The 27778-nt window shown below is 32.6% G+C and overlaps 2 protein-coding genes across 4 annotated transcripts; one reads left to right on the forward strand and one right to left on the reverse strand.

Annotated features, from left to right (window-relative positions):
• Nucleotides 1-2568: 2568 nt before the first annotated feature.
• On the reverse strand, nucleotides 2569-27378 carry LOC130969327 (1,4-alpha-glucan-branching enzyme 3, chloroplastic/amyloplastic). 3 transcript variants are annotated; one of them, XM_057895010.1, is made up of 22 exons: nucleotides 14520-14899; nucleotides 13894-13965; nucleotides 13540-13604; nucleotides 12625-13056; nucleotides 12397-12522; nucleotides 11566-11738; nucleotides 11347-11436; nucleotides 10552-10627; nucleotides 9513-9620; nucleotides 8679-8769; nucleotides 8369-8470; nucleotides 7901-8003; nucleotides 6014-6151; nucleotides 5820-5891; nucleotides 5624-5728; nucleotides 5463-5540; nucleotides 5280-5390; nucleotides 4901-4981; nucleotides 4650-4754; nucleotides 4334-4419; nucleotides 4177-4231; nucleotides 2569-3231 (listed from the first exon to the last, which is right to left on the reverse strand). In XM_057895010.1, exons 1-22 carry the CDS (start codon nucleotides 14807-14809, stop codon nucleotides 3199-3201), a joined length of 2592 nt encoding a protein of 863 aa, XP_057750993.1. In that variant the 5' UTR covers nucleotides 14810-14899; the 3' UTR covers nucleotides 2569-3198. The 3 variants fall into 3 exon arrangements, with proteins under 3 accessions (XP_057750993.1, XP_057751000.1, XP_057750986.1); XM_057895017.1 differs by lacking the exon at nucleotides 14520-14899 and adding an exon at nucleotides 27088-27378 and having other exon boundaries at nucleotides 12397-13056; XM_057895003.1 differs by having other exon boundaries at nucleotides 12397-13056.
• LOC130969350 (protein PALE CRESS, chloroplastic) lies at nucleotides 15154-22435 on the forward strand. Its single transcript, XM_057895028.1, has 8 exons — nucleotides 15154-15620; nucleotides 15932-16008; nucleotides 17735-17817; nucleotides 18780-18974; nucleotides 19392-19478; nucleotides 19743-19793; nucleotides 21027-21215; nucleotides 22038-22435. The coding sequence occupies exons 1-8, from the start codon at nucleotides 15445-15447 to the stop codon at nucleotides 22269-22271; spliced, it is 1092 nt and encodes a 363-aa protein (XP_057751011.1). The 5' UTR covers nucleotides 15154-15444; the 3' UTR covers nucleotides 22272-22435.
• Nucleotides 27379-27778: the final 400 nt, after the last annotated feature.

A 27778-nucleotide genomic window follows, 5' to 3' on the forward strand; every position in this document is an offset into this window, starting at 1 on the left:
CATCAAAAGTTGAAACTAATTCTTACAACATTTACATCATTCACTTTTCTAGGGACATAATTGAATCTAAACACAAATAGTGAGTATAATATTAAAATCGAATACATCCAAGTGAGACCTAATTGAGAATGAAGAATAATTGAAAAATATAATCTGATTTGTTAGTATAATTGATAGTAAGATAACATTGAATAACTTTTATAAACGTTAGGGATATAAATAGGACGATTTAAACGTTAAGGACACAAATAAGATTTATCCTAAACGTTGGGGATAAAAACGATACTTTACTCAAAAGAACTAGAATTTATGATTCTCAAAATAATATATATAATAAGAATATTTTAGTCATTTTATATAATAAGAATATTGTAATCATTTTTAATAAAAAATAATATTAATTTAGACATATTCAAAATTTGATTTACTATTTTTTAATTAAATTAATTTATCTGATCCTATTTTAATAAAAATAACATAATTTAAGTGATTATAAGTATTAAATTTTAATTATTAAAAAATATCTTAAAAAAAAAACTTTTTTTACAACTTTATAGGAGCATTCCGTGAATAATAACATGCATCAACAATAATGAAGATGATGTCACAGGCTCTAACCTACCTCTGCACTGACCGAGAGAGCAGAGAAGCTCTGGCAACGGAAGCTCCGCACCGCCGTCGACGTCGATGTGGATGACGTGCGGCGCGAGATGAAGATGGGATATTTTTCTGTTTACAGCGAACAATGATGTCTCCACTGACTTGCAATTGGTTCTGTTATAATATCTTCATGTTGAAATAGAAAAAAGTCAAAGGACTGTTAGATCTATGCATTCAGCGAGACAAGACATAATATTAATAATTATATCTCTAAACAAACCGTGAAAAAACTGCAATTTGTTCACTTCCAAAGGAATCATTATTAGCAATTAGCATCAGTCGTCATTGGGATTAGAAATGTCAGTGAGATTAGAAATTAATAAGAGTAAAATAAAAAAAAATAGTTCAGAATTGTTTTGGTAATTTAAATAAACTAAATAAAAAAATAAAAAAATAAAAGAACCGTTTAAATTTCTCTCAAAAGAATGAAGTTCCACATAATAAAATTGTAATAACTTTATCGTCATCTTTGTCATGGTATTTGTCATTGTATTTGACTATTTGTATTTTTCATAATCAAACGAAAATTAACACGCTAATTTTAATGCACGATATTTCTTATTTTGAACACCAACAAATTAATAAATTCAAAATCATCTTGGTGATTAATAATAAAATTAAACGCTTCTACACGATTCGTTTTTAAGTTGACCCACATCCCAAATATTTTATAAAACTAAAATTTTGATCATTTATTTTGTTTGGTACAAGTTGTTAAATTGTATTATTTTTGTTGTAAGTTTTTCACAAGTTCTTGGCCTTGGTTCAAAACTTATTACAAGCACATTCTCTTTTTTGTATATATATATATTCTTCTCTTTTTACTTTTAAGGTCAACAATTTTCGTTTTTTCATTTTTATTTTTTATGTTTATAATAAAAAGATAATCTTATTATTTTAAAATATAATTGTAACAATCCAGATCACTCACTAGCATGATATTGTCCGCTTTGGCACACAAGGCATCACGGTTTTGTCTTTGCCGATAGGGATGATAGGCGAAACCCCCCATACTCACTCGTCAAAACGCATCATACTAGGGAGAGGTTGCATGCTTCGTTCCCTTCCTCAACTGAAGTAGAACCTTACACCAATTATTATATTGTGCAATATATTAAAAATAGTAGTGATATAAAAAAAATTAAAATATTAGACTAATTTTAATAAATACTTATATATATAGTTTATCTATTTTATAATTTAGTTGAAAAATAATTTTGTTTTATAATATATTAAAATTAATAAAATAATATGAAATCATTTATTTGTATTATTTATTATTTGATAGTTGAATTTAATTTAGTTCATTATTGTAACAGTTTAAACCATCTGCTAGCACGATATTGTCCGTTTGAGCACACAAGACCTCACGATTTTGCCTTCTAAAATTTTTTTTCAAGATCCGCCACTGATACTAAACTAAGAGCTTCTTCATCCATTACAATAAATGCTTCCCATAAAACTCAACAGACAAATTTTGAATATCTAATTATCAACTACTTTGTGGATATTTAGAAGGAAATGATACTTTATATTCAAATTTAGAATTAGTCAATTTAAATGAGATTTCGTAGAAAAAAAATATGTATTTTGTCATAATTGTATTCATCATCAACATTATTATTTTTAAAGACAATGATAACAAGTTGACTTTATGTTTTGTAATCAATTTGTAGTGAAAGATATATTTGGTGGGAAACCAAATTGAGGCAATAGGAAGGAAGGGAAATGTAGCCATGAATTAAGCTTAGGTAACACAATAAGAGATGGAATAAAAAAAAAGTTATTCAAAAGTTTTTTTTTTAATATATCATAATAGAATGCAATGTAAAAAAAAACAACCATGGTTTTAATCATGGTGCAAATGGTTAATTTCAGTAAAAAAAACAAAACAAAAACAAAAGCACATGTATAACGAAACTATTTACACACCATAAATTCTTGTAACATGGATATGAAGGATTTACAAGATAACTGTAAATTTGGATTAATGCTCAAAATAATTTCTAAAAAAATATGAACAAATTTATTTAGCTCCTGAAGATTTAGCGGCAAAATTTAGTCTCTAAAAAATATGCAAGTCAAGTAGACCTTTTTGTTAATTTATGAGACAAAATTTATCAAGACATATTCTGAACGTGCCATGTGACACTTAGCACTGACATGTCAACAAAAAATTAACAAAATTGACCAAATTGACTCGCATTGATATCTTTTATATACCATATTAAGGTATTGGATATTTTAGAAACCAAATTGATTCGCTTGTAAGCTTTTAAATCTTTTTCGGATTAATTTGAGCATTAACCCTTCTAAATCTATATAACTAGGCCATGCAGCACCATCTTTCAATAATCAATACCTTGCATGTTTCATACATCAAAGATCCATTTGTTGTGACAGCTTTAGGTATCATAGAAGCTGTAGCTGTGGTAACTTTGGAAGGCACTTCATCTTCTTCATCAACTTCAATTACCAACAATCCACACCTACGTCTATTTTACTGGGCTTAAAGTTGTTCCATGGATGCAGAGTGCTTCATATTCTCAAAATCCGTCTTAACTTGTAAACCTGAAAAAGTAGAAATCCCTTATCCTTAGTCCTGTCATGTAGGTATAAGTGGTCAATAACAAGATATATGCTTTTCTTGATTATATCATGTGATATTTACTTTAAAAGACACAAATTTTTCAGGTAGCAGTCATATAAGAATTTACTTTTATATGAAGATAATACATTTTAATCACTTGTAAAAGGTAAATCCCTGCCTGGGATGTAAGGGAATTATTACTATAATGTGCCATTGATCATGAGTACTGAAATGCAAATATGGTCCCATCCATTATCCAAATCCTAGTATACACATCCCCAAGACTACACTATAATGACACTTCAAATTATTTGACATATTTAATCTCTGTTTTCTTTTATCGATCAGGGTCACGTTTTTGTACATCCTTGAATCAATGTTTCCGGATACAAATTGTATCCAAATAAATTGATCCAAGAATGTATCAAATAGTGATTGTATCAATTGGCTTTTGAAATAAACACTAGGTGCATTGTTCTTGGGAAATCATTATTAGCAAGAGTCATTTTTTGGACTTTTTGGATCCTCTTAAAAAAAGGGGGAAATAGTTGAGGAAGTGCTTTATATGAAATCCTATGAGTTAGTTCTGAAATTTTCAGTAACAGTTTCAAGGGGATCAACCTGAGTATTTTTCAAGATATTCCTTTAACAAAAGGTTTTGAGAGTCCAACCGAGTCAGTGTCTTTACCCTTCTGTGCTTGTTTTTAATTTTGGAGAAATTGAGGAAGTGTGCAATCAATTAATAAGGCATCCAGAAAATCTGATGTGGTTTTTCTTTTCACGAGTAATTAATATTTTTACGTGTTATTAAGTAAGAACTCAGAAAAATAACTCTTAACTTTTAACATTTTCCATACTCAGGTTATGCAACTATACAGGATTGAGAAATAATCTAAAAAAGCAAATGAAACAAATATATTATCTACCTGAGCAGTTCTGCTAGGCAGTGACACCTGTAAGCAGTTTTGAAGGCCATCAACTCTGTCAACACATAGGTTCTCATGTTAAAAGAGAGAGAGAGAGAGAGAGAGAGAGAGAGAGAGAGAGAGAGAGAGAGAGAGAGAGAGAGAGAGAGAGTACTACCTTCTACTGACAGTTCTTTGAAGATACTGATCTTCTTTAAGAATTCCCTGACCTCCATACTTTATTTCATCTGTATTTAAAATAACCTGCGCGATCATGGAATGCTTACAAAATTAGTTATCTTATCACAGGATATGAAACAAAATACTTGGAAAGCTAGGCCTTCACAATCAGCAATACAGAGGCATTGAGGAATCAGGATAGCTTTTGTCAATTAACGTGAATTGATTCATGACAGACAAAAAATACCAGTGCAAGAAACAATGATACTGGTAAATTAACACGACATGCTACTGTTCTATTATCAAACACTTACTTGATACTCTCCAGCTTCATCTACACCTATGCTGTAACTATCATAAGAATTGGTTGGGTGAAAATTGAAAACAAAGAGAAGGGGGCCTCTGATGTAAGATATAACCTGTAAACAACAGTTGGCATGTAAAAATTCATTCAATATGACATATTGACATAATATCTTCAATGTGAAAATGCTGCCACGTATTATAGAGAAAAGAAAGGAATATTTTAAGGGGAAAAAAAACATTAAAAGAGACATCAATTTACCATTGAACTGTCATTCACATGGTGAAAGTTCGGAATACGTCTTGAGAGCACTCTCAGATTTTCATCCAGCTTCATCATGTCCTGAAAAGAAAGAGGGAAAGTAAATTGTTTGCTTAGCATCTTAATCAATCTTACTATTTCTTGGAGGCCTGTGACAATCTGAATTGCAACATCAAGTCAAATACAACAACAAAGCCTTGTATATGATCGATAAAAAGTTAAGATCGGATTCAACAACCTACTATTTTGTTCCTATATAAACTATTGAAGGCAAACAATATATATTGTAATGTACTCATAAATTGACTAGTTTGATATTCCAAGTGTCAGAGCCTGCAAGCACAAGCGCAACAGCAATAACAAGGGAATAAACTAACACCTTATCAAAGGAAAATAAATCACAGTGAATTCCATCTTTTTCCAATAGATCCCACTGACGATTTGCAAGTGAATATGAGTAGTTGTTGCTTGATGTTGGAAACTCAACTCTCTGCCACAGGTAAAACGCTATCAGTTATACATAAGAAACTATTAATGCATATACAGTAGGTGCAATCCTCACCTTTGGATGCCCAAACTCGTTGCCCATGAAGTTCAGATAAGCACGGCAACCAGTTGTAAACGTTATCAATCTGATCATCTATGTAAACAGTCAAGATAATTAATGAGAGAGAGTATTCACTTGCTAAAGAGCAAAAATATGGAAATTAGTGTAAACCATACTTTATGTAATGAAGATCCTCTCTGCAAAGATTCCTTATAGTGATGTGAATGTTTATCTATTCTGCCAAACAATATTTCTGCAAATGATTGCCTTCCAGATATGGACTGACAACAAAATAAGAAAAAAGATTAGGTTAAAATCTATGACAAAATAGAGGCCATAATAATTGTAGACATATTGATAAGGGAATGATACCTGGTTGTGATTTTCAGTGTACATAAGCATCCTATCAGCATGTTCTCTACTGGAAATTAATGTGTTGACAATCTGCGGCACAAGATACAATATCAGTGAAATTGTAGTATCACCGAAAAAGTCAGGTAAATGTTGACTAACTTGACCAAACAACATCCCATTTAATAATGAAATAATATTTAATTGAGGAGAACCTTAGTCATGCTCCATTCAAGGTCAGGCACACTGTCGAGAAAAGTTGACCACATTTCAGGCACAGAGAGGTTGACATAATAATCAAATCCCAATCCACCTTGAGAAGTTGGCTCACATAATCCAGGGTAAAATGTTGCCTGAACAATAATAGATACACACATTGTAAATATTATGCAAGGAAGAGATCTCAGGATCCTGACAGTTTAGATTTTAAAACTATTATCATTTGCATTTTTTTTATAGAAAAAGAATTTTGTTAAGATGAGGAGAATGATACTACAAATTCGGGATAAGGGTTCCTCTACACAAAAGCAAAACAACGAAAGATTTATCTATAAAGCACAATTTTCCAATCTCTCAACATGCCTGAGAGGGGAAGTCCTCAATAAAGATCATGACTCATGAGCTTTACACCAAATAGATGTCAAACATCTAATCCTATCCCATAAAATATGCTTGTCAGAAACTCTCTCATCGAAGGTGCATGCACTATGCTCCAACCAAATAGTGGCGAAAACTGCATGGTGCCACAAAAGTTTTGCCTCTTCTCTACTACCAAAACCAACAAATCTAGTCAATCGAAATTGGTCTAGGGTTGCAGGACACACCCAACAATCATTAAAAATGCTAAACAAATTGCTCCATAAGAAAACAGCCATCAGGGAATGCAAAAACAGATATGACTTTGACTCTGAATTTACACCACACACAACACACATCAGGGGAGATAGCCTTACATGGCCTTGGAACCTGCATCATATCATTGGTATTAATTCTGTAAGTACATCTGTCCATATTAACGATTTGATGTTAGTGTGAGCTTTGGACTTCCAAATGGACTTGTCTAGATGGAAAGATGTGTTGACGGAATGAGTTAGAAATTGGAAGAAGGATTTACAACTAAAGCTACCATATGAATCATGAAACCGTGTCCTTTTGTCAGGGTTAGAAGACAAGGAAAAACCAACAAAAAGACCTAAGAGAGTTAAAAGTTCATTCCCTATCATTAAGGTTACAAAAGAAATGAAAGGCCCAACAGAAAGAGGAACCTTGTGTAATGTAAAAGGACCGAATAGGAGAATTATGCAAGGAAGATAGATGAAAAGGACGAGGAAATGCTAGGTTAAAAGAGGTATCCCCTATCCAATGATCTTTACAAAAGTTGAAACGACACCCATTACCTACTATAAGGAAAGCAAGGGTTTGAAAGTTACGTAACCTTGAGAAATGGATTTCCGAGGGGCTAGCATGAGTAGAAGTATTAACATCACAAGCAGTCCTACTTATACCATATTTATTTATGATGACCTGATGCCAAAGAGATTGAGATTCTAGGGGAAAATGCCATAACTCTTTTGCCACCAAAGTAATGTTCTTTGACAAACTATCAGATGGGGTGGTAGAGAAAAATATGCCAAGTACTGAAGAAATAGGACAAGTATATACATATTTGGGTACAGATTTTATCACAGAAGTCAGGAACTTATGTGCACTCAGTTGTTGACCCCGTATATCCTCTTTAATGTACTTTGACCAAAATTTTGTGAAATGGTGATTCTTAACCACCTCATTGTCAAAATGGTGTTTGATTAACATAATGAAGGTTTGTACATTGTTAATAGATAGATTGCATTATCCAAAAACACATTCCAAATTGCCTGTCAACAAATGCATTTTAAAAATATCAATTGTAAAGATGCCCACATAAATAACAGTAGCAGATGGAATCGTTGACACTTAAATAATCTGTTCCAGTGAAATCTCTCTTCTTCCTAATCATACTATTTTCATCAAGTTTTTCCAGTAATCATCTCTTCATTTCTTTTTTTTTTAAATAACTTTATGCAAATGAATCTACATAAATCTAAAAGAGTTTAAACACTTACATCCTCTGCTATGGTGATAATATTTGGGTAAAGAGCGTGTAGTATCTCATTGGCCAGGATAAGATACAATTGTGCATCCCTGTCAACGTATTGGTTACAGTACCTGAAAAGAAACTCAGTTTTTTACCTCTACAGTTTTCAATGTCACTATGTTTCCTTTATTTAAAAAGAATAAAACTAAAAATGGGCTGCACCAGGGGTGGGGGGGGGGGGGTGAAGACCACAACAACAACAACAATTTTGATTAAACTTAAAATGACTTGAAAAACTGCAAATGCCAAGTTCTATCATTGTGAGAAAAAAAATAAACAATTGAAAATAGCAAAGAAAACCATGTTAAGGGGAAGAAATATAACATGGATGCCTTTAGATTCATAGTCTTGGAAGAAAAATGGTGAGAGCCAACTAAAATTTATTTTTCAATGATTCACGTATTTAAGAAGCAATTAAGTTCGAAAAAGGTCTTACTCCTCCAAGTCACCAGTAAAAGAAGCAAAACCATTGTGAGTGTATAGCATAGACGAAACTGAATGGAAGTGGAAACCATCAATCTGATACTCTGTAATCCACCTGTTCAGACATTATTTCATGAGCAATTTAGCATATACCAGCACTTCCTGCCAAATTATGGACCCAAAGAAAAGGTGGAAGAAGAAGAGTAAAGGAGATAACAACAAGGCCACTATTGTTTACGGAAGATTCTAATAGACTAATAAGGTAGACAGGCACTGAATCAATGAGATAGCTATCCACTATGATTATTTCTTATTGCATATACCAGTTCAGGTTTGAGAGAAGGAAATGCAAAACATCAGGGTCGCCATATTTGAACATTCTGGTGCCCCAGAATTTGTGTTGTCCTCGCTTACCTATTCACAAGACAGGCTGTAATAATAACCAGTATGACAATGATGGCAAAGTAGAGTACAAGATTATGAAAAATTATATAGCCTTTTTTTTTTTAGATATAAGGAACCAAAAGCTTTACAAACGTAAAAGTAGTCACTAACATTACAGGAAACCAGTCAAAGCAATTTCTCACTTCAAAAAGTGAACACACAGACAATATATATCAAATAGTTACTCACTGCAGTCATCTATAAATGATAATTATAGCTGTACCTGTATATAATCTGGAGTCAGGAAATATTCTAAAAATTGGAAGAAATGTAGTTAAAATTTCACAAATTAGACCAACAGGGAGCTTCTTAACCTAATTAGCTACAAAAAGCACAACAAGAATCATCAAAATATGTATCTTGTTGACCATATTATGTGGAGACAAGAAATAGTCCCAGGGTTTCACTTCAGGTTTAGGATAATTTCTATCAATGATACTGAAGCAGAAAAAGAATTTAGGAAAATGTAAATCAAAATAAAAAAACATATATAGGTATTACATTAGACAAAACGAGTTACAAGAAGACCAAATTTAATGACATTCATTCTTTTACCTCGAATTCTAAAAATTCAGAGACGAAATTAGCTATATCAATAATTGAGACCGAGATAATAGGAAAATATCATATGACAGATTAGTAACTGATAAGTAATAACGAACAATTTGCACATGTGATTCAATGAAGAGAGAATCAAGTAGCATGATAAGTACCAGAATGAAAATAACAGTCATTTGATCCATCAAACATTGATAATCCAACCATTTCATCTGCAGCTGCGTATGAATGCACAATTTCTAGGAAGACCAGCAGTCCTAGACCTGTGCAGTTAAACCCAAGTTACCAAAATTTTATCATTTGTACAACTGAGATGAAGACAGGACAGAAATTATGTCAGAAGTAAGTCTAATTATATTTATATTTATATCATTTGAGTCAAAAATAGATAAACATGCATACTGTCACAGTTGCCGTTTCTGGCTTCAATTTCTCTCTCTATTTCTTTCTCAACTTCCTTCCTTTAATTTTGATGACTTTCCAGTTAACAATCACAATGGTAAACATCTTTCCTTTGTAATAAAGGTCTGTCGTGAAACAAATGTATTCTATCATGTTCTTTCCTATACTTACTATTTTCTTTCTTTTCTCTCTTACTTTTCTTTATAGATTTTAGTGCATTATTTATCTGTCTGCTTTTGCAATCTCTTTCCAAAATAACATATTCTTCTATACACAAAATTCACATATTTTATAGGGGCAAAAAACTTATTTAAGCCAAAATATATTTGAATTCATCGAATATCTTAGTCTAACTCAGCAACTTACCACATGTTAGGACTAAAGAGAATATCCTGTGCTATCTCTAGAATATCAAAGACTATCATTGGCGATCTCTTAAGATTGATTCTCATATTTACCTTAATTTGATAATTATTTAATTAGGAGAGTCTAGTAGTATTATAAATAGGGATTAGGATTTTGTCTATTATATCTCATCATACTATTTCAGAACATTATTCACTCCCTCTTTATTCTCTCTTTCCTTCCTCTCCTACCTAAAGCCCCTAATCCCAACATTGCATTTCAGTTTTCTATATATTATCTTCCCGTCATGATAACACTTCATTCCAAGCAGATAGAGCATTTCCAATTCCAATAGCATATAGCAGTAAGGGCTAAATAAAGTAGGTCAAGATGATCATGATAAACAATTTAAAAAAGAAAAGATATGCACAAGTAAAGAACACCAACCATGGGCCTCATCAACTAATCGCTTGAAGTCTTCAGGAGTGCCATATCGACTACTGACAGCATAAAAATTGGTAACCTGCAACAAAAACAAATGTTTGATATGTTCCTATCCAACAAACCTAAAATAGCGTATATTAGATATTTGCATCGTCAGAACCTAAATGTGAAATATGAGAATGTCACAAGGTCAGAGATAAGCAGCCTGTAGAAGGTAGGAATGCATACATCATACAATTTGGTACCACCTGTTACAAATTATTTTGTATCACATATCACCATATCTGATAGATTCATTAGATAATTCTCCATATTCTCCCAATTCATAAGTCAAAAGTCAAAAGTCAAAAAAGACTAACTCAGAAAGATGAAACTTGCACTCAGATACACCATACATAATAAAAGCACCAAATCTTCCTAATGTGAAGAATTTCAAAAGAAACCTATACATATCAAGCGTGTTCAGAAGCACAACACTAATAGTACTTGTCAAAGTTGCATTTCTACTACATTTTTAAATAGGATTTATATATAAGAGATACTTATACATAATTATACAAGTATATAGATGTTCATATATGGTTATGTGATGATATTATAAGATAGTGTGGCAGCAGTTATTTTTTTTGACTGGCGGTGATTTATCTTTTTTTCTCGGGACTCGAAGAGATTCTTCAATTTATGTTTTACAAAACCAAAAGGTGGTTAACTACCCATTCCTCTATATGTATAGAGCTATAGATAGGTATAAGTATAAGATAGAAAAGTAATTAAGAATGACAACAAAGTTTAACTTACTCGATAACCAACGGTGAAATAATCCTTGTGTTCAACAACTCCAATCAACTGGATTGCGTTGTATCCAGCTTCCTTTATGTGAGGAAGAACCTGCATTGAATACATGATAAAAAAATCCTAAGGAAACACACACACACAGTGTAAGGACATGAAAATTATGCATATAATCACTTAATTTGGAACCCTTCTCCCGGCCCATAACCCCACACTAAAAAGAACCTTGTCTGTAAAATCATTGAATGAGGATATTTTTGGCTCAGATCCACTAATTCCGACATGAGCTTCATACATCCGTAGGGATTTTGGCACTTCGGGGCTTTTATTTTTCCATTTGTATGCCTGTTCGGGGGATGGTTCCCAGTGGATAGCACAAGCTGGCACTCCATCTCCACCTAAACACATGTACATCATTAAATCAACACAAAAAGGTAACTATAAATACCCACAAAAAGATCAGAATAAAAGAAACACAGACCACATCTTGGTAAGATGGAACCTTGGGAACAAGTGACAAACGCCCATAATAATAATAATAATAATAATAATAATAATAATAACAACAACTGACAAAGCTACAGTGCTCCCCCGACCCGCCTTATGTACATTATTTGAAAGCTACATATATTTAATTTTGATATTAAAAAGAACAATATTTTCTATAATACAACCTGGAGTAATAGTCTTTTAATGATATTCTAACCTGATACTTCTGGTTCTAAAATTTATTCTTCAAGATCAAGCAAGTTCTAGATGTATTTTAGTTAAATTTGAAGAAGCCTTATGATTGTTAGTGAACCACAAAGCACCTCAAAGAATCACTTTACAATGAAACCATATAAAAAACACAAGTACAATATATATTCATGAGACCATGCAAAGTTAAATAGTTATATATTAAAAACAAAAAAAAAGGCCTCGTAGAAATACACAAGAAGATATTTTTGCAATGGGAAGAAAATACCACAATATAACAGAGGATCAAATATACTTATAAAATAGTTCAGATTCATTGATGATTTAATGACTTTGAAGAACCCATATAACATTTACCTGGCTGCACATAGGTAGCCCAAGCAGGTACTCGTTCCAATGGTCCATTAGCTGTGTTAAAGTATACCCTGTACTTACTTCCATGAGGAATGCCAGGAATATACTTTTTCAACCATGCTTTCCTACCTTTACGTGTCTCAAACCAGTATGGAATTGGAGGTTTCAGTGCACGAATTCTCTCATTCCATTCAGGATCGACTATCACATTAAATATGTCATACTCCTTACCTTCATCAATCACAGCATACCTGGAAGGCCCATGCTTTTCTACCCATTCCTTATATCTTGTTTCTGCATCAGGTATGTCTCCCAACTCCTCCATAGTTTGTGGCCCATTAGGACCGAAAATCTCCTCATATAACTTCACTGGCCCTTCAAGACGATTATTTAGGTAACGATCTTCCCCTGGTTGCCAATACTCATCATTTGCTTTCTTGAAGATTTCATCAATGGTGATACCACTGTCCCCTTTATCATAATCATCTACATAGTTATACTGTTGAAAATAGAGCTCATCTGGCTCTTCTCCCTCTCTCAGATTATCTTGAAGAATGATAAACCAGTATCCATAATCATCATGACCAAAGTAACCCTCTCGTGCACAATTTTCTGTAGGAGACCACCCATTGAAGTCAGCAACAATCGCACAATAGCGAGCCCCTGCAGTTACATCATTAACCAAGAAAGAATGGAAAAGAAGTAAGTTCAAACAACAGTAGGTTTTTGCTGGGAACTTGGAAAACAACAATCGTATTCTATCACATTTCTTCTCAAGGACCAACAATGTTGTTTGCCAGTAGCAAGAAATTAAGCTGTTTTATATTAACAACAGCAGACAGATAGAAGCAGGTAAAGTTCAAAGCCTCAAGATAAAGAAGTCACTACTTTCATCATACATAATTCAAGATTTTTTTTACTAAAAAACAAAAAAGAAACAACCAAACAAAATGTATACTAAGCATATTAAAAGACAGATTGAAAAAAAAAACAAAGAGGCCTAGAGGAGAAGGCTAACACCAGTAACCAGTTATAATATATGCTTCCGGAAATATGATATATATATTAGACCAAATTTTCAATGTCGGGCTTTAAGAACCACACAAAATCTAACAAGTTAGACCAAATTTTGGAGCGATGTCAAACCTGGAGCCCACTCCATATAATCCACCCGATGTTCTGGATGACGATGCATGCCCAACAGCTCAAACCTGGACAGACATAAAAATGATGGATTAAATGCAATCCAAAGAAGAATCTGAGCTGGAAGAATACAATCACACATGCATGGCTTTGTGAAATAAGTATTGAAAACTGGACTAATAATTTTACATCTGATTTCATGACATTAATAATTTAAAAAATTTATTAGAAACATAACACAGATCACAACTTTTTCCAATCAAAGTCCACAGACACTGCAAGGAGCATACTTACTGCTAAGGGAACCAAAATTACAATAAAAGCTTAACTACAACACAATGCCACAGAAAGACTAACCCAGAAGCCATCTCCTTGAGGTTGGCATGGCGATTGAAAATTTCATCTTTCAGGTCTTTCAATGCTTTATACCTACAAAATCAAATGAAACCAAGTTCTTAGAAAAACGCTTTACCAGATTTCTAATGCATCAAGGAAGAGTTGGACAATGGGAAAAAAGAAATGATGAAAAGCCAATAGTTTTTCTCTGAGATTAATTTTATGCACTTGAACTGTAAGCTAAACAAATTCCTTTATTTTTTAACATAATCATTCAAACAATGGACATGGAAGGTAGTTACTTTCTGTGACAGGTCAATACACGATTGGATATTTATATTTATATTTATATTGACAACAGCAGTATATACAACTTAAATCCATTGTTCTATTTTCTCAGTTACTTCTTTTTCTTTCCAAGATAAAGTAAGGTTGATACCTTTTTACTAGGGAAAATAGTGAAAACATAGCTAAGAAAATTAAGGAAGAAATTCCACTCCTTAGCTTTCCCATGCACAAACCCTCAACCAATTGAGGGTAAAATCATTGCTTTCACGAAACTTCCATCGTTCTATCAAAATGAACAATTAACACCAAACACAAACATCAAATTCTATGAAGCCCTAGACAATTTATAGTTTTCTTGCCTTTCACGGAGGAACTGGCCAAATGCTTTATGTGAAATGCCGCGTTTGGTGAGAAACCCAGCGGGGTGAATGCCCTTGTCGGCATCGGAAGCAGTGTTGGCGGCGTTGGGAGGGCTCTTCTGCTGCTTCTGATGTTGCTTCTGAGGGTTCTCTGAAGCAGAAGCTGAAGCTCTTATGGTTGGTGTTCTTGTTGGGATGAAAGTAAGGGTTTGGGGTTGGGAATGGAGAAAGGAGGAAGTGGTGGTTGTTGGATGGAAGAAGATTTTGATTGGAACAGATAGGGTCGACATTGGCAGTGGTTTCAGATAAGGAGGGAACTGCGTTGAAACTTGAAACACTCCCAAGCAAGTAAGAATATGAGTTTTAAGAGAGGTTTATGACTTTCCCCTAAAATGGCGGTTTTCAATTAGGATAAAACGACAGCGTTTTTTCTTTAAAAGGACGGCTGAAATTGCCGTTTCTAGCACTGAATCTATGTAAAATAGTAAAATTTGACTTTACATGAAGTTTAAATAAAAATTTAGTTAAATTATCTAAGGATTTTTGGGTATAAACTTTACTGATAGTTTAAAATCCTTCAGAAAAAAAATAACTTCTAGACAAATCTACCCTTTACAAAAATGGATAATTACCATTGCTTTTAGCATCGTCTTCCATCGTCATCATCTCTCCATTTTCACCCTCATCAAGTTGCCGCCGGAAACTACCCCCACCGCGTCATCAAACTTTCCGCTGTTTTTCCTCCCTCTCTTCCGTCGGCTCCCTACACGCGGTTCAGCTCTCCCTCTTCTCCCTTATCACACCGCCGGCGACTCCTGCTCGCGTTTTCGACAGCACCGCCTGCGCCTCCCTCTTCATTGCGACGTCGCCGGTGTGCAGTGCCGTCGCTTTTCTGTGCAGTGCTGTCCTTTGCGTCTTCACAGCAATGTCGACCCTCTCTGTTCCAATCAAACTCTTCCATCCAACAACCACCACTTCCTCCTTTCTCCACTCCCAATCCCAAACCCTTACTTTCATCCCATCAAGAACACCAACCGTAAGAGCGTCGGCTTCTACTTCAGAGAACCCGCATAAAGCATTTGGCCAGTTCCTCCGTCGAAGGTAAGTAAACTAGAAATTGCGTACTGTTTCATAGAATTTTACGTTCTGAAATTTGATTTTTGTGTTTGGTGTTAATTATTTTGAAAGATGGATGCAATTTTCATGAAAGCAATGGTTACCCTCAATTCATTGAGGATTTGGTGCTTGGGAAAACTGAGGAATGGTTTATTTCCTTCTTAATTTCCTTATTTATGTTTTCACTATTTTTAGTAAACTAAGTATCAACTGCGAAAATAGAACAGTGGATTTAATTTGTATATAGAGTTAGTTTTAATATAAATATCAATTATTCCTGGCATTCCTCATGGAAGTGAGTACAGGTTATACTTTAACACGCCTAATGGAGCATTGGAGCGAGGACCTGCTTGTGCTAAGTATGTGCAGCCAGGTAAATGTTATATGGATTCTTCAAAGTCATTCAATCATCAATGAATCTAAGTTATTTTATGGTTATATTTGTACTTGTCTTTTATATTGTTTCGTTGTAAAAGTGATTCTTTGAGTTGCTTTGTGATTCAACAACAATCATAAAGCTTCTTCAATTTTAACTAAAATACATCTAGAACTTGCTTGATGTTGAAGAAGTAAATTTTCGTTTCAATTGCTGAAAGTGGGAAATTGGTCTATCTATCAATGGAGATTTTGTTTAGCAGCCTTGTGTGTGTGTGTGCATGTGTGTGTGTGTGTGTTGCTGTACTTCAGAATCAGTGTTTCGTTTTCTTCTGCAATGTGTGGCTGCGAACTATCTGTGTAACAGGCTCTTTTGACATGTTTAGAGAGAGATGGATTTGTCACAAGGAATTGCATTGGTTTGTTCTTGCGAAATTCAGAGGTTGTGGGAAATTGCACTTTTTGTTAGTCTGTGCTGTCTTCAAAAAGGAAAGCTGATTTTTTATGAGGATCTTGATCTGTTTAGATGACATTTTACATCTGAGATACGATTTCATTCTTAGATTCGATGTGGTGTTTAATAAATGGTCTTTTTAGAGGTGTTTCTTTAATAGATATGAGGAGAAATTGGCTTGCCTTGTCACTTAGATCAATTTTGTAGAAAATACGCGTTTTCTTTTCTTTCTTCTTGTTATTATACCTTATCATATCTCTAGCAGTGTTTGGCAAGTGTCTTGGGTATAGAATATAGAAACAATGAGACAATGAGGATAGAAACAAGCTTTTTGCTCCCTTTTCTAGGACAGAGGCATTTTTCCTGTTTCTGTCTGTCTTCTCTAAATAGGTTTGGGTGTCATATTATCTATATTCCTATCCAGAAATAGTTATCTAATGGGGCCTCTATGTGCAGTTGCACAATAATAAGTTCCCTCTTCTATCAAAGGGGGAAAAACCCTTTATTAGCAGTCCAGCAAGATATGATCAGTTTTTAAAGCATTTTATCATTAGTTGTAACCTTGAAAGACATTTATATATTATTACCATTCACAAAATAAAAAGCTTTTGCTATTTGTAACAATGGCAATAGTGAGTGAGGGTGCCAATGACAGTAGCATTGTGGCTTCAATGTGAGAGGAACAGAGAGAGTTGGAGAGGGGGAAATGAAGTAAGAGAAGAAGCCCACATGGGGAAAAATTTGTTTTTCAAATTTTGTTCTTTTTTCCAATGAAAGGATAATTTGGACAAATCAATTCTAGTTATTGGCTGTAAAACACCTTTTCGTTGTTGAGTTAACATTTCTGAAATTATTGAAATTCTAACAAATAATTGCTAAGTATTTAGGTTTTTTTTGTTTTTTTTTTTTTGGGGGGGGGGGGAGGGAGGGATAACCTGTAATGAAAAACAAGCCCAAAAACATGGTCGGAGCCTCTGAAGGGTTTAACACTTTAACTTTACAAAGGCTTTGCTGAACAAAGGAAAAAAAAGAAGATGAAGCTTCTCACTCTAACTTGCTCTTCTCTCTCCTTAGATACCACCCTTTATTGTTCATCCCTTTTTGTTACAAATCCTCCTCTATTATTCCCCTCTTTTACATCATGTAAATGCAATTCAGCGCAGATTCGTCACTGCAACCACAAATTTTTGTTCTTTTTGGCATGTCTAGTTACCCATAATGTCAAAGTCTGATTTTTGTTTTTGGTTTGTGGTTGGGGTTTTGGGTGCAGGTTTAAGAGTGAGGTGTATCAAAAAGGAAAATGAAAAGGAAGAGGTGCTTCTAGAAGGGATGCCAAAGGAGTACTATGATGATGTATGTATTGTTAATGCACTTTTCTACTCTCTGTCGTTTTTTAATCTCATTGTGGCTGCTTCTCCCCTGGCATAGTTTTTTTTTTCCCCTTTTTTTTAAAGCAATGGCATTATCATCATTGAAATGTTTCTTAATGTTAGAGACTCAAGTTTAATTAAGATTTTATATTGTTATGCATTGGATGTTGTTGTTAATTGTATGTTTATTTATTTATTTTTTAGACTGCAGTAGGGATTATGACATTTGGTTATTGGTAATGAATGGTTCAATTGTGTGTATTTTTAAAATTTTGAACATTTGTATATGTTGTATAAACAGTCTGATATTACATAGATTTCTCCAAAAAATGGCCATCCTCTCATCTGCTATTTTAATATAGCAGTTTTGGTGTCAACCGCTCTAACCATGGGGCTAATATGACGCAAATTCTAATGAGGGAAATGCTGTATTTTGCCCAAAAGTGTTTGAATATTATAGATGTATTTGGTAAAGGATGTACTCTTGTTAGTGACTTAGCAGGGAGCTAGATTTTTTTAATTGTCCAATAAGTTTCTAGAATGCGGGAAATGTAATTAAATTCGTTTTTTTCTCTTTCAGCATCTTAGTGATTTTTGTTCTATGTTATTTGAAATGTTGTGTTATATCTTCAAAGAAAAAATGCTATAGCTCCACTCAAACTTGAGTTCTTGTTTTGTTGGTCAATTAGGTACTGCTCTTAACATCCTTGCTGAATATGTTTAAGGCATATATATCATCAAATGATTCTGATTTTTAACTGCATTTTCTGTTGGATAAACATTGTATCAAAATATATATAGTGCATGAATGGACATTTTTCTTCTTGGCCAATTAGTTTGAACTATGAAAATATTATGGCATCAGTTTGTCCCTTGGCCATTCATGTATGCCGAATTGTTTGAAGGTTTTATTTGCATAGATTTCACTAACCATCGCAAAGATAGGAATGGCAAGCTCGACAACGTGAAGAGACAAAGGAATTGCATCAGTTACGCAAAGAAGAAGATGAGGAAGAAGAAAGAAAGATGGATGAATATAGGGAAATTGGCATGCGACTGAAGGGATACCCTGAACAAGATGTCATAAAAGCACGGAAGTTGGTTTCAAGCTTTATACTAGCTGCCGAAGAAATTGAAGAGGTAATTTCTTGGTGAAACGATATCTTTAATCGTCATGGAAATGCAGTGTTTGTTTTCAATGTATAAATTTAAGGGAAAATTGTAAATAAGAAAAAGAAGAAATGGAAGGGAAAGTGGGTTCATTATGTCTGACATGTATCTCATTCTAATAGCTTTTTTAACATCTTTTTTGCATAAAAGTTTCATCCCTTGCAATTATGTACAATTTATGGTTATTAAAATTGTCTCTTTCTTTATAACTTACGTGTATTTTGTGCATATAAGAGAATCGTAAGGAAATTTTCATACCAGTTAGTGGCCTTTTCATACATGCGTGTACGGTTTTTGACATGTTTTAGTTGGTGTTAAGTCTTTTTAACTAGGATTCAATGATATTAGTGTGAATGATTGATCACTTTTGTCTTTATTATTTGGTAGAAAATCGAGGAAGCTGCTGAGAAAGGAGAACTCAATGAACTTGTTTTAATGGTCATATGGAACCGGCTTGATCTTGCCCGGCGTGATGTAAGTTGTTCTTTGTTAAAAAACATTTGTTTCATTTTCTCGTGAAGTTGATTCTATTCATATTTCTGATTTTGCTTACCCAAGAACTCAGATGCTTCGATTCCTTTTATGTATTCTCATGTAAAACTTTCAACTTTCAATGACTTCTCTTAATTTGAGATGGATTATCCAAAATGAATATTAGCATTAGTGCGATGTTTTCTTCTGTTTAATCCATGGATCCTGCTGTCTAATTTCATATGTTATTTGCTCACCACTTTACAGGAGGAAAAGGATGCTATAAGAAGTCTGGATCTGTTATACAGAAGGGTTGAGGTAACTGATCCTCTTTTTTGTTCTGCTTACTACGTAACTTCTTTAGGAGTTCTAGAACTCTGTTAATTTTCTCAGTGTCCTCATCCTTCTTTTCTCACCACACACACAAAGAAGAGAAGGAGAGACTGGCTCACTAAGAAGGCTGTGGAGGCTCCTGATTTTCTACATAACTTGATGGATAATTCTGATTTGGCTGCGATGGATTGTTCCTTGATTTGTTTATAGCCATTTGGACTGTGAATTGCTGCTTCTCCTGCATAGCAAATGCATACACAAATAAATATTATTGGGTACCACCCTCTTACCAGATGAAAGTGTCCCTCCTTTAAGTATGCAATATTTGAATGTCACACAGTCCAACGTCAGTTAATGACATGGTTTAGATAGAATCTTAATAAGTACGTTTGTTAACCTCCTCTTATGGGCAAGTTCTTAGGTTTGAATTACAATTGCTCAATTTTATGGCAGTATCATAATTTATCTTGCCTTGTAAGTTTCGTACTCTAAATGTTCATACCTTGTGTATGTTAGAAGTTAGAACCCCACTTTAGCTGCTCTTGCTAATTTGATGCGATGCGCACCTGTAAGAAACCACACAAGAAAAGGGAGAGAATAGGTATTTATTTACTCACTGTGAAGTACTAAAGTTGGGTCTCAGCCTCTCAGGCTCTCAGCTCTACTGCTTGGGAAGAAAAACACATCAAAATTAGCAAAGAAGGGAGAAATGAGGCACTGTAGCAGCCTCACTCTTCTAGCCAATTCCTACCAATCTCATACCTTACCTCCACACCCTACTGTGCCTGAATAAACATTTTCCCCATAACAAAAAACAGAACGCACCCATATATTCTACTACCAGACTAGCAGTCTCTCATTCCTCACTCCCTTTACAAGTTAGTTAGAACTTAGAACCTAAGATCCCACTCAACCTTCCAATATTCTGACTTTGAGTAATCTCCAAACTGCCCTAAATTTCTTACACTTATAAACTTGAAGTCCATTGGGAAATTTGTATTTAATCCTAACACCACCATTAAAAAGAGAGCCCGTGTTTTCCATAGCACCTAAGGTTATCAATCAATCTAGTAATTCATGTCTTCCCATGATTAACCGATGTTGATTTTAATGCATAAACAATATGACTTTTGGCTCATATTGCATTTCTTTACATTGCCCCCTCCCCAAAAAAAATTTTTTGTTCTTTTTTTATTTATTTTCTGTTCTTGATTGTAGACTGAGATCTTGAGACGAGAGGCTACCCCTGCAATGAGACTACTAAACGAACTTTTGATTATGTATGATGGCTTTGACTTCAGTGAATGGCTGAAGAAATGTAAAAAGATCATGATTGATATTTTTCCACGGGAGGATCCATTCAGTGTTCTCATTCCACCAGGATTCGAGTCTTTTGACATTGATAAGGTAAGCTACACCTATAGACTTTTGTCGAATGATATGCTTGTTTAGTAGCTTCCCTATGTTTGAGTTCTTCCCTATCTCTACATCCCCCCCCCCCCCCCCCCTTTCCTTTTTTCTCCTCTCTCTCTCTCTCGATAATGAAGAAAGAAAAACTACGATTTTGCCCCTTAAAAAGTTCAAGTTGTAACAGATTTTTTTCTCAAATAGAAACCACGTGTAATTTTGTCCTTGAATTTAATATTGTTATAACAAGTTGATCCTTCTCCAGGACCAATGCTATTTTATTCAGGGATAAAATTGTATGCGTTCTGTTTCCAGAATGAATTTGTTGCACCGCTATAAAACAGAATTTTTGTTTTTCTAAATTCTACGGTTCCACTGAATAAAGTATTAATACCAATATACCACAAAATCTAAACTAAGTTCATGTTTTATATGACCAAATACTGGTCTACTTTGGAAAGCTCCTCCCTTTCTTAGTGGTTTCAAGGTTGAGTCTCAGGAATGTATAAAATTACGATAAGTCCACAGTAATTACTGAAATAGGCGTCAATAGTAAGTGCTTAAACTTTATTCAAGTTTCTCTGTTTATACATGAATACATAAATCTGGTTAAAGACAAGAATAGTGTAGATACTATCTATTGTCTAAAGGACAGTTTGGTGCACAAGCATCCCCCGTTAATGTAGGATATGGGGAAGGGCTGCACCTAATATATGCAGCCTATCTATTGTGTAAACTACAAAAATTTTTTTAGTTAGAGTTCCACCTCTATCTGAATAAATACACAAAGTTATTAATTTCAATAATCTTGTATGGTATCAGCTTGAAGGGCCCTTGCGACCGACCCTTGAAGATGATGGTGCTCTATTGAGGGTGGACTTCGTAAGGGAGGTGGATGCATTGCTACAAGAAGTTCGAGCCGATCAAAGTGAAGTGGAAAATGCAGCAGGATTCGATCCACAATCTGTTGCAAATAGATTGAAGCAACAAGAGAAGCAACAAACAATACGCCAAGTAGAAGCTCTATTAGATTTAGCAATTGGTTTGACATGGTAGCCTACTTTTTATTACATTTTTCTTATATTATATAGTGTTGATATAAGAGTTTGTTATGCACTAAGTTTGCAATCAATGAGCTTCATTTTATAACATACATTTTCCCCTTTCGAAAGGCTATGAAACCATAGCATGTCTATTTACTGGTAGAAGTTTTAAACAAAAAGTAAGAATTGAATGGTTAGATCAACGAGTAGTTGAGTCTACGACTTATTATTCTGCGTCTCACTAATTCATTTCAAATGAATAGAGTTGGCAAAGGGTAGGGTAGAGTATGATTTAAATTCCACTATAACTCTATCCGCCAGATTTAAATTTTTTCTTAAACCCAATCTTATTTTACTCGCGGATTGACTTTTTGTCAACTCTAGTCCTACTCGTATTTTAAAATTTTACACTTCGAACCTACTTGACCTGATCTATAACAAATCAATTTTTTTCAATCAAATATAATATTTAATTATTTTTATAATTTATAAATATACTAATAAAATAGAAAATCTAAAATTAAGTCCATTTTAAAATTAAAAGCAACAAAATCATAATAAAATCTATTTTTAAATTACAAAAAAAAAAGGTGTGAATTTGATTTCTATGAACTTCATTACATATGTATAGAGTTGACAATAGGTAGGGTAGGTAGGGTAGGATTTTTACTCCATGCTAACCTTACTCGTGGATTTAAGTTATTTCTAAAACTCAATTTTATCCTACATGGGGGTTGAGAATCTCCTGACCTTAACTCTATTCGTACTCTAAAATTTCACATCCGATTCTATCAGACTCGATCCAAGTTAAAACAAATCTAGGTAAAACACAATATTTAATTATTTTATGGTTCATAAACATACTAATAAAATAAAAAATATAAAATTGAGTTCATATTAAAATTAAAAGTAACAAAATCATAATAAAATTCACATTAAAATTACAAAAAAAATGTGGGTTTGATTTCTATCAACTTCAATATATGTATAATAATTTTTAACTGCATATAAACTTTAATCTGATCCTACTTCGCAGCTCAACCTGCTTCGCTACGGGTCAATTGTCATGGTCGGAGTGGAAATCTACGGGTTACGGGTATGTTAGTATTGCCAGCTCTATTCATTTAGCTTTGAAGTTTGTTTGGTGAATTATTTATTTTTTGCAAAATGTTTTATTTTTATTTTAATCTATGATTAATTTAATAAAATGATGTGAAATCGGTAAGCTTCTAACCCTCATTAACAAGGCTAAGGGTTTTTTTTTTTTTTTTTGGGTTTACATTCAATTGGTTATTGTTTGATGAGAGAATACTTAATCCACTTTCTGACAAATTTTTTAATGTCAAGAGGTCTTAAAAAAAAAAAAACATTCCAATCTTGGTTACTTGAGGTGTGAGACTGAATGACTTTTTTATTAGTGAGTTCTTTTTAGGTTTAATAGAAATCATCTATGTGAACCAATTTGGGTTGGTTGAGTAGTCAGCTCACTCGTCCACTTAAGTAAGTGTCGGAAGTTCGAATCCCACTCGTTCTCTTTTTTATTATCATCATCATCAAAAGTCACATAACTAACTACATATTTTTTATAATCAACATTTTTATTATCAACCTCATCCAAATTCCACAAAGTAATTTTTAATCGGCTAACTAATAGGTGAAATGCACACATACAGAATGTGTATTACATTGATATGATTTTTACAAATTGGACCATCCAATTAATTTAGAAAACACTAAAAAATTTTATAGTACTTCTTAGTCAACATTAGCTGTGTCATGACAGGGAGATCGATTAAGGGAATTCGATGGAATTAGTGTTGACAAGGAGGAGGCCAAGAATGAAGTTAGCAGAGCGGTTATTAAACTTGTGATTAGCAGAAATAGTTAGTGTTAGAGTATATAAAGGTCGAGACATAACAAGACTTGATTGGTTAAAGATGTCTATGAATATGGTGATTGGTGACAAACAATGCACAAAGAGTTGGAAATTTTACTCAAAAATACACTTATTTTCTCACAGATTCAGCGACATCCTACGATTTGTTTAAACTAGTTTTTTGTGTAAGTTTCCTTCCACATGTTCTTTATATTCATTACAATTCTGTATTTTTTATCTTTTGTAAAGTTATTTCTTTTTTAATTTTTGTTTTATCAAGTTATTTCTTTTTTTAATTTTTGCTTTATCAAGTTCTTCTCTTTTGTAATTTGTACTCCAAATTCATGTGAAATTTTTCTTGTTTGAAATTTTGTGGAGTGTTTTTAACCTTATTTTATTAAGTAAAATTTGTTTTTTTATATACTTTGATTCTACACAACTTTTTTTATTGATAAAGTAAGATTTTGATGCATAATTGATATTCATAAAAAGAGTAGGTTTCATTTCGAAAATTTAGATTTTGAACCATCTTAAATAATTGCAATTGTTAAAGTGTCTTATTATTTATAAATTTCAATTGCTAAATATTTGCATAATAATATTAAAATTAGACCTTCCAGTTTTTTATTTAAAAATTAAAATATTTTTAAAATTAAAATCGGACTCTTGGATTTTTTTATTTTTATAAATTAAAATTTTAAAATATTAAAACTAGACTCTTCAATTTTTTATTTCAAAAAATTTAACAATTTAAAATTAAAATTCAACTTTCTAATTTCTGATTTTAAAAAGTTAAAAAAAAAATAAATCAGACTTTTTAATTTTATTTTTTTTCTAAAACAGTTCTTCACATTTTGAAAAAAAAAAACAAAAAGGCAATATATTTAAAAATACCTTATCCTAAATCCATATTAAAAACTTTTTAGCAAATATCTCTTCTCAAAATCATTCTCCACCTAGTGTTAGCAATTTAGCATCATCATCAACCTCAATATCATCGTCATCATCAACCTCAGTATCAATTTTATAAAAAAAAAAGACATATACCATGTTCACTAATTTTCATCTAAGCATGATCTATAATATGAATAAATTTTGAATATAAACATATGATTAATAACATAGATTTTATTGCTTAATTAATTAAATTATAGGGTAATTCACATAAAAAACAAATATAATCCAATATTACATTAATATTCTAAATGGAATCAAATTATAAGTGCTTTGTTTGTATTTATATGTAAATTTATATTTTTTTTAAGATAAATCGAATCGAATCAAATAGATTTTATCAAAATTGGTATGCACATTAGTAAATCAAAATTATTAGGTTCGATTTAGTATGAGAAAACGTTAAAACAAGCTAGCCCATAATAAATCAAATCAAGAAGCTTCGATTTAAAGCACACAGTAAGTCGAAATAAGTGGTTTTGATTTATAGCTTATAGTAAATCGAATTCATTAAATTTGATTTATAGACAACTTACCACTTAGTAAATCGAATATAATAGTTTCGATTTACCATTAATTTACCTATATATACAATTTGAAATCAATTATTTCGAATTACAATTCACAAATTCTTCCACCATCTACCCCACCCAAGAGAGAAAAGTGAGACCACAACGCGACAAGATTCAAATCTGTGGACATGGAAGATAACTAAAATCATATCTACTGGTTAGACAGAGTTGTCCATATTGCTGGTAGCATCAATAAAGATATTAGTGAACAAAATTTCTTTTCTTCAAGGTAGATCATAAATGTTAGTAATATTAAGTCGTTTAGAGTTTTTTATTACAAGTGTTAGTTAGAATTTTTAAACTATAAATGTTAGCTATGTATAGTAGTGTTTATTAGTTTGTTAAAATTTTGATAAAGACACTCAATGGATTCTTATTAATAAAATTTATTCTTTCTCGCATTTTTTTCTTAATCGTCCTTCTGTAGTGCACAAGAACTAAAAAATTATTTTCACTAGCCATTATGAGCCTATTCTAATGAACTCCTAACATTCTGATCATATTAATATAGCTTGTTTCTCTTAGTAAATCGAATTAAATGAATTCGATTTATATTACTGCCTCAATATACTAATAAATCGAATTCAATCAAGTTGATTTACTTAGAACCTTAAAACGTAGTAAATTGAATTAATATATTTTAATTTAGGTTACAAATAATTTTTTTAGATAAATCGAATTAATATATTTCGATTTATACTTATTTTAATTAAATCGAATTAATATTTTGATTTACATTTATATTAGGTAAATCGAATCACATAAATATATAGTAATTTGAATTAGATAATTTCGATTTACATATATTTATGGCCAAAATAAAACACGCATGTAAAAATTTTGGTTTTAGGATATTCGTGTCCAATTGGATCACACACCATACATATAATATAAGTTGCATGACAAGACAAACAAAATATATGCATTTCTAAAGCCATCAATGATTCAAGCAAGCAAGCAAATAAAGAAGTAGTTAAAGTGGAGGGGTTTGAACAACCGTAATTTCTACTAAGAGAGGATAATAATCAGTGTGATCTATTTGACTAAATTATAATCTCAAAAATGAAATTGGAATGCCACATTTCAATGATCTGTGAGGAGTTGAATAAGACATGTTCAAATGGTAGTTTTAAATACTATTGTAAATTAAAAAATTATTATTTTAATTAGATAAAAATATCGGTTTCGATGCAATTTTAAAAGAAAAAAAATTTGTCATTTTAATCTAGTAGAAATAATGGTACTTAATTACCTTTTTAATTATGAAAAAAAAAATAAACTAAAAAAAAATTCAAAAAAAATTAAAATAAAAAAGTACCAAAAAGAATTAATCCTAATTTCACTCTCGCTCTATTAATAGTACACAGTGAAAAAAACAACCACACAAATTCTTATCCCTCTTTTGATAACTACGGGTGCACTGTTACCATTGTTGTCGACCACCGCTATAGTCACGCAGTGCCCTCCCACCGCCACATGCACGAACGCAGTGTCTCCTCCCTCCGCGAACGCAGCATCCTCTCTCTGCCGCCACATGCACGCAGCATAGAAAACCGAGTGAGACCGTTGCTGCTCGTGCCGCCGGCCAATGACTCCCCTTCTCCTATCGCCATTGGCCACCACTCGCGTTTCGACAAAGAACAAGGCCACGGATCATGCCTCCTCCGCAGCACGCATAGAACAACCGCGTTATTCCTATTTTTTTGGTTTTGGATGATTCTTTGTATTAGTTTTAGATGTTTCTTTTTCTTATGTTTTGCATATATATATTTTTTTGGGTTTTGAATTTTTTTTAATAGCTTTAGATGTTTCTTTTCTTAGTTTTCAGATGCTCATTTTTCAATGTTTTGTTGGATATCTCGTTTTATTAGCTTTTGGAATTTTAAAAAGATTATTTTGAATATCTCATTTTTGTTAGATTGTAAATATTTCTTTTTGTTACGTTTCAAATATTTTTTTATTAGAAATTTTAAAATGATTTTGGAAGTTTTAAAATAAATTTTATAATTTTAAAAATAATTTTTGTAATTTTAAAATATTTTTACAATAATTTGGATTTTGGGTGTTTGTTATTAGTTAGTGTTAGATTTTTTTTAGATTTTGAATTTTTTTATTAGG

The sequence above is a fragment of the Arachis stenosperma genome, chromosome 1 (genome assembly GCF_014773155.1).
Source record: "Arachis stenosperma cultivar V10309 chromosome 1, arast.V10309.gnm1.PFL2, whole genome shotgun sequence".
Taxonomy (NCBI): domain Eukaryota; kingdom Viridiplantae; phylum Streptophyta; class Magnoliopsida; order Fabales; family Fabaceae; genus Arachis; species Arachis stenosperma.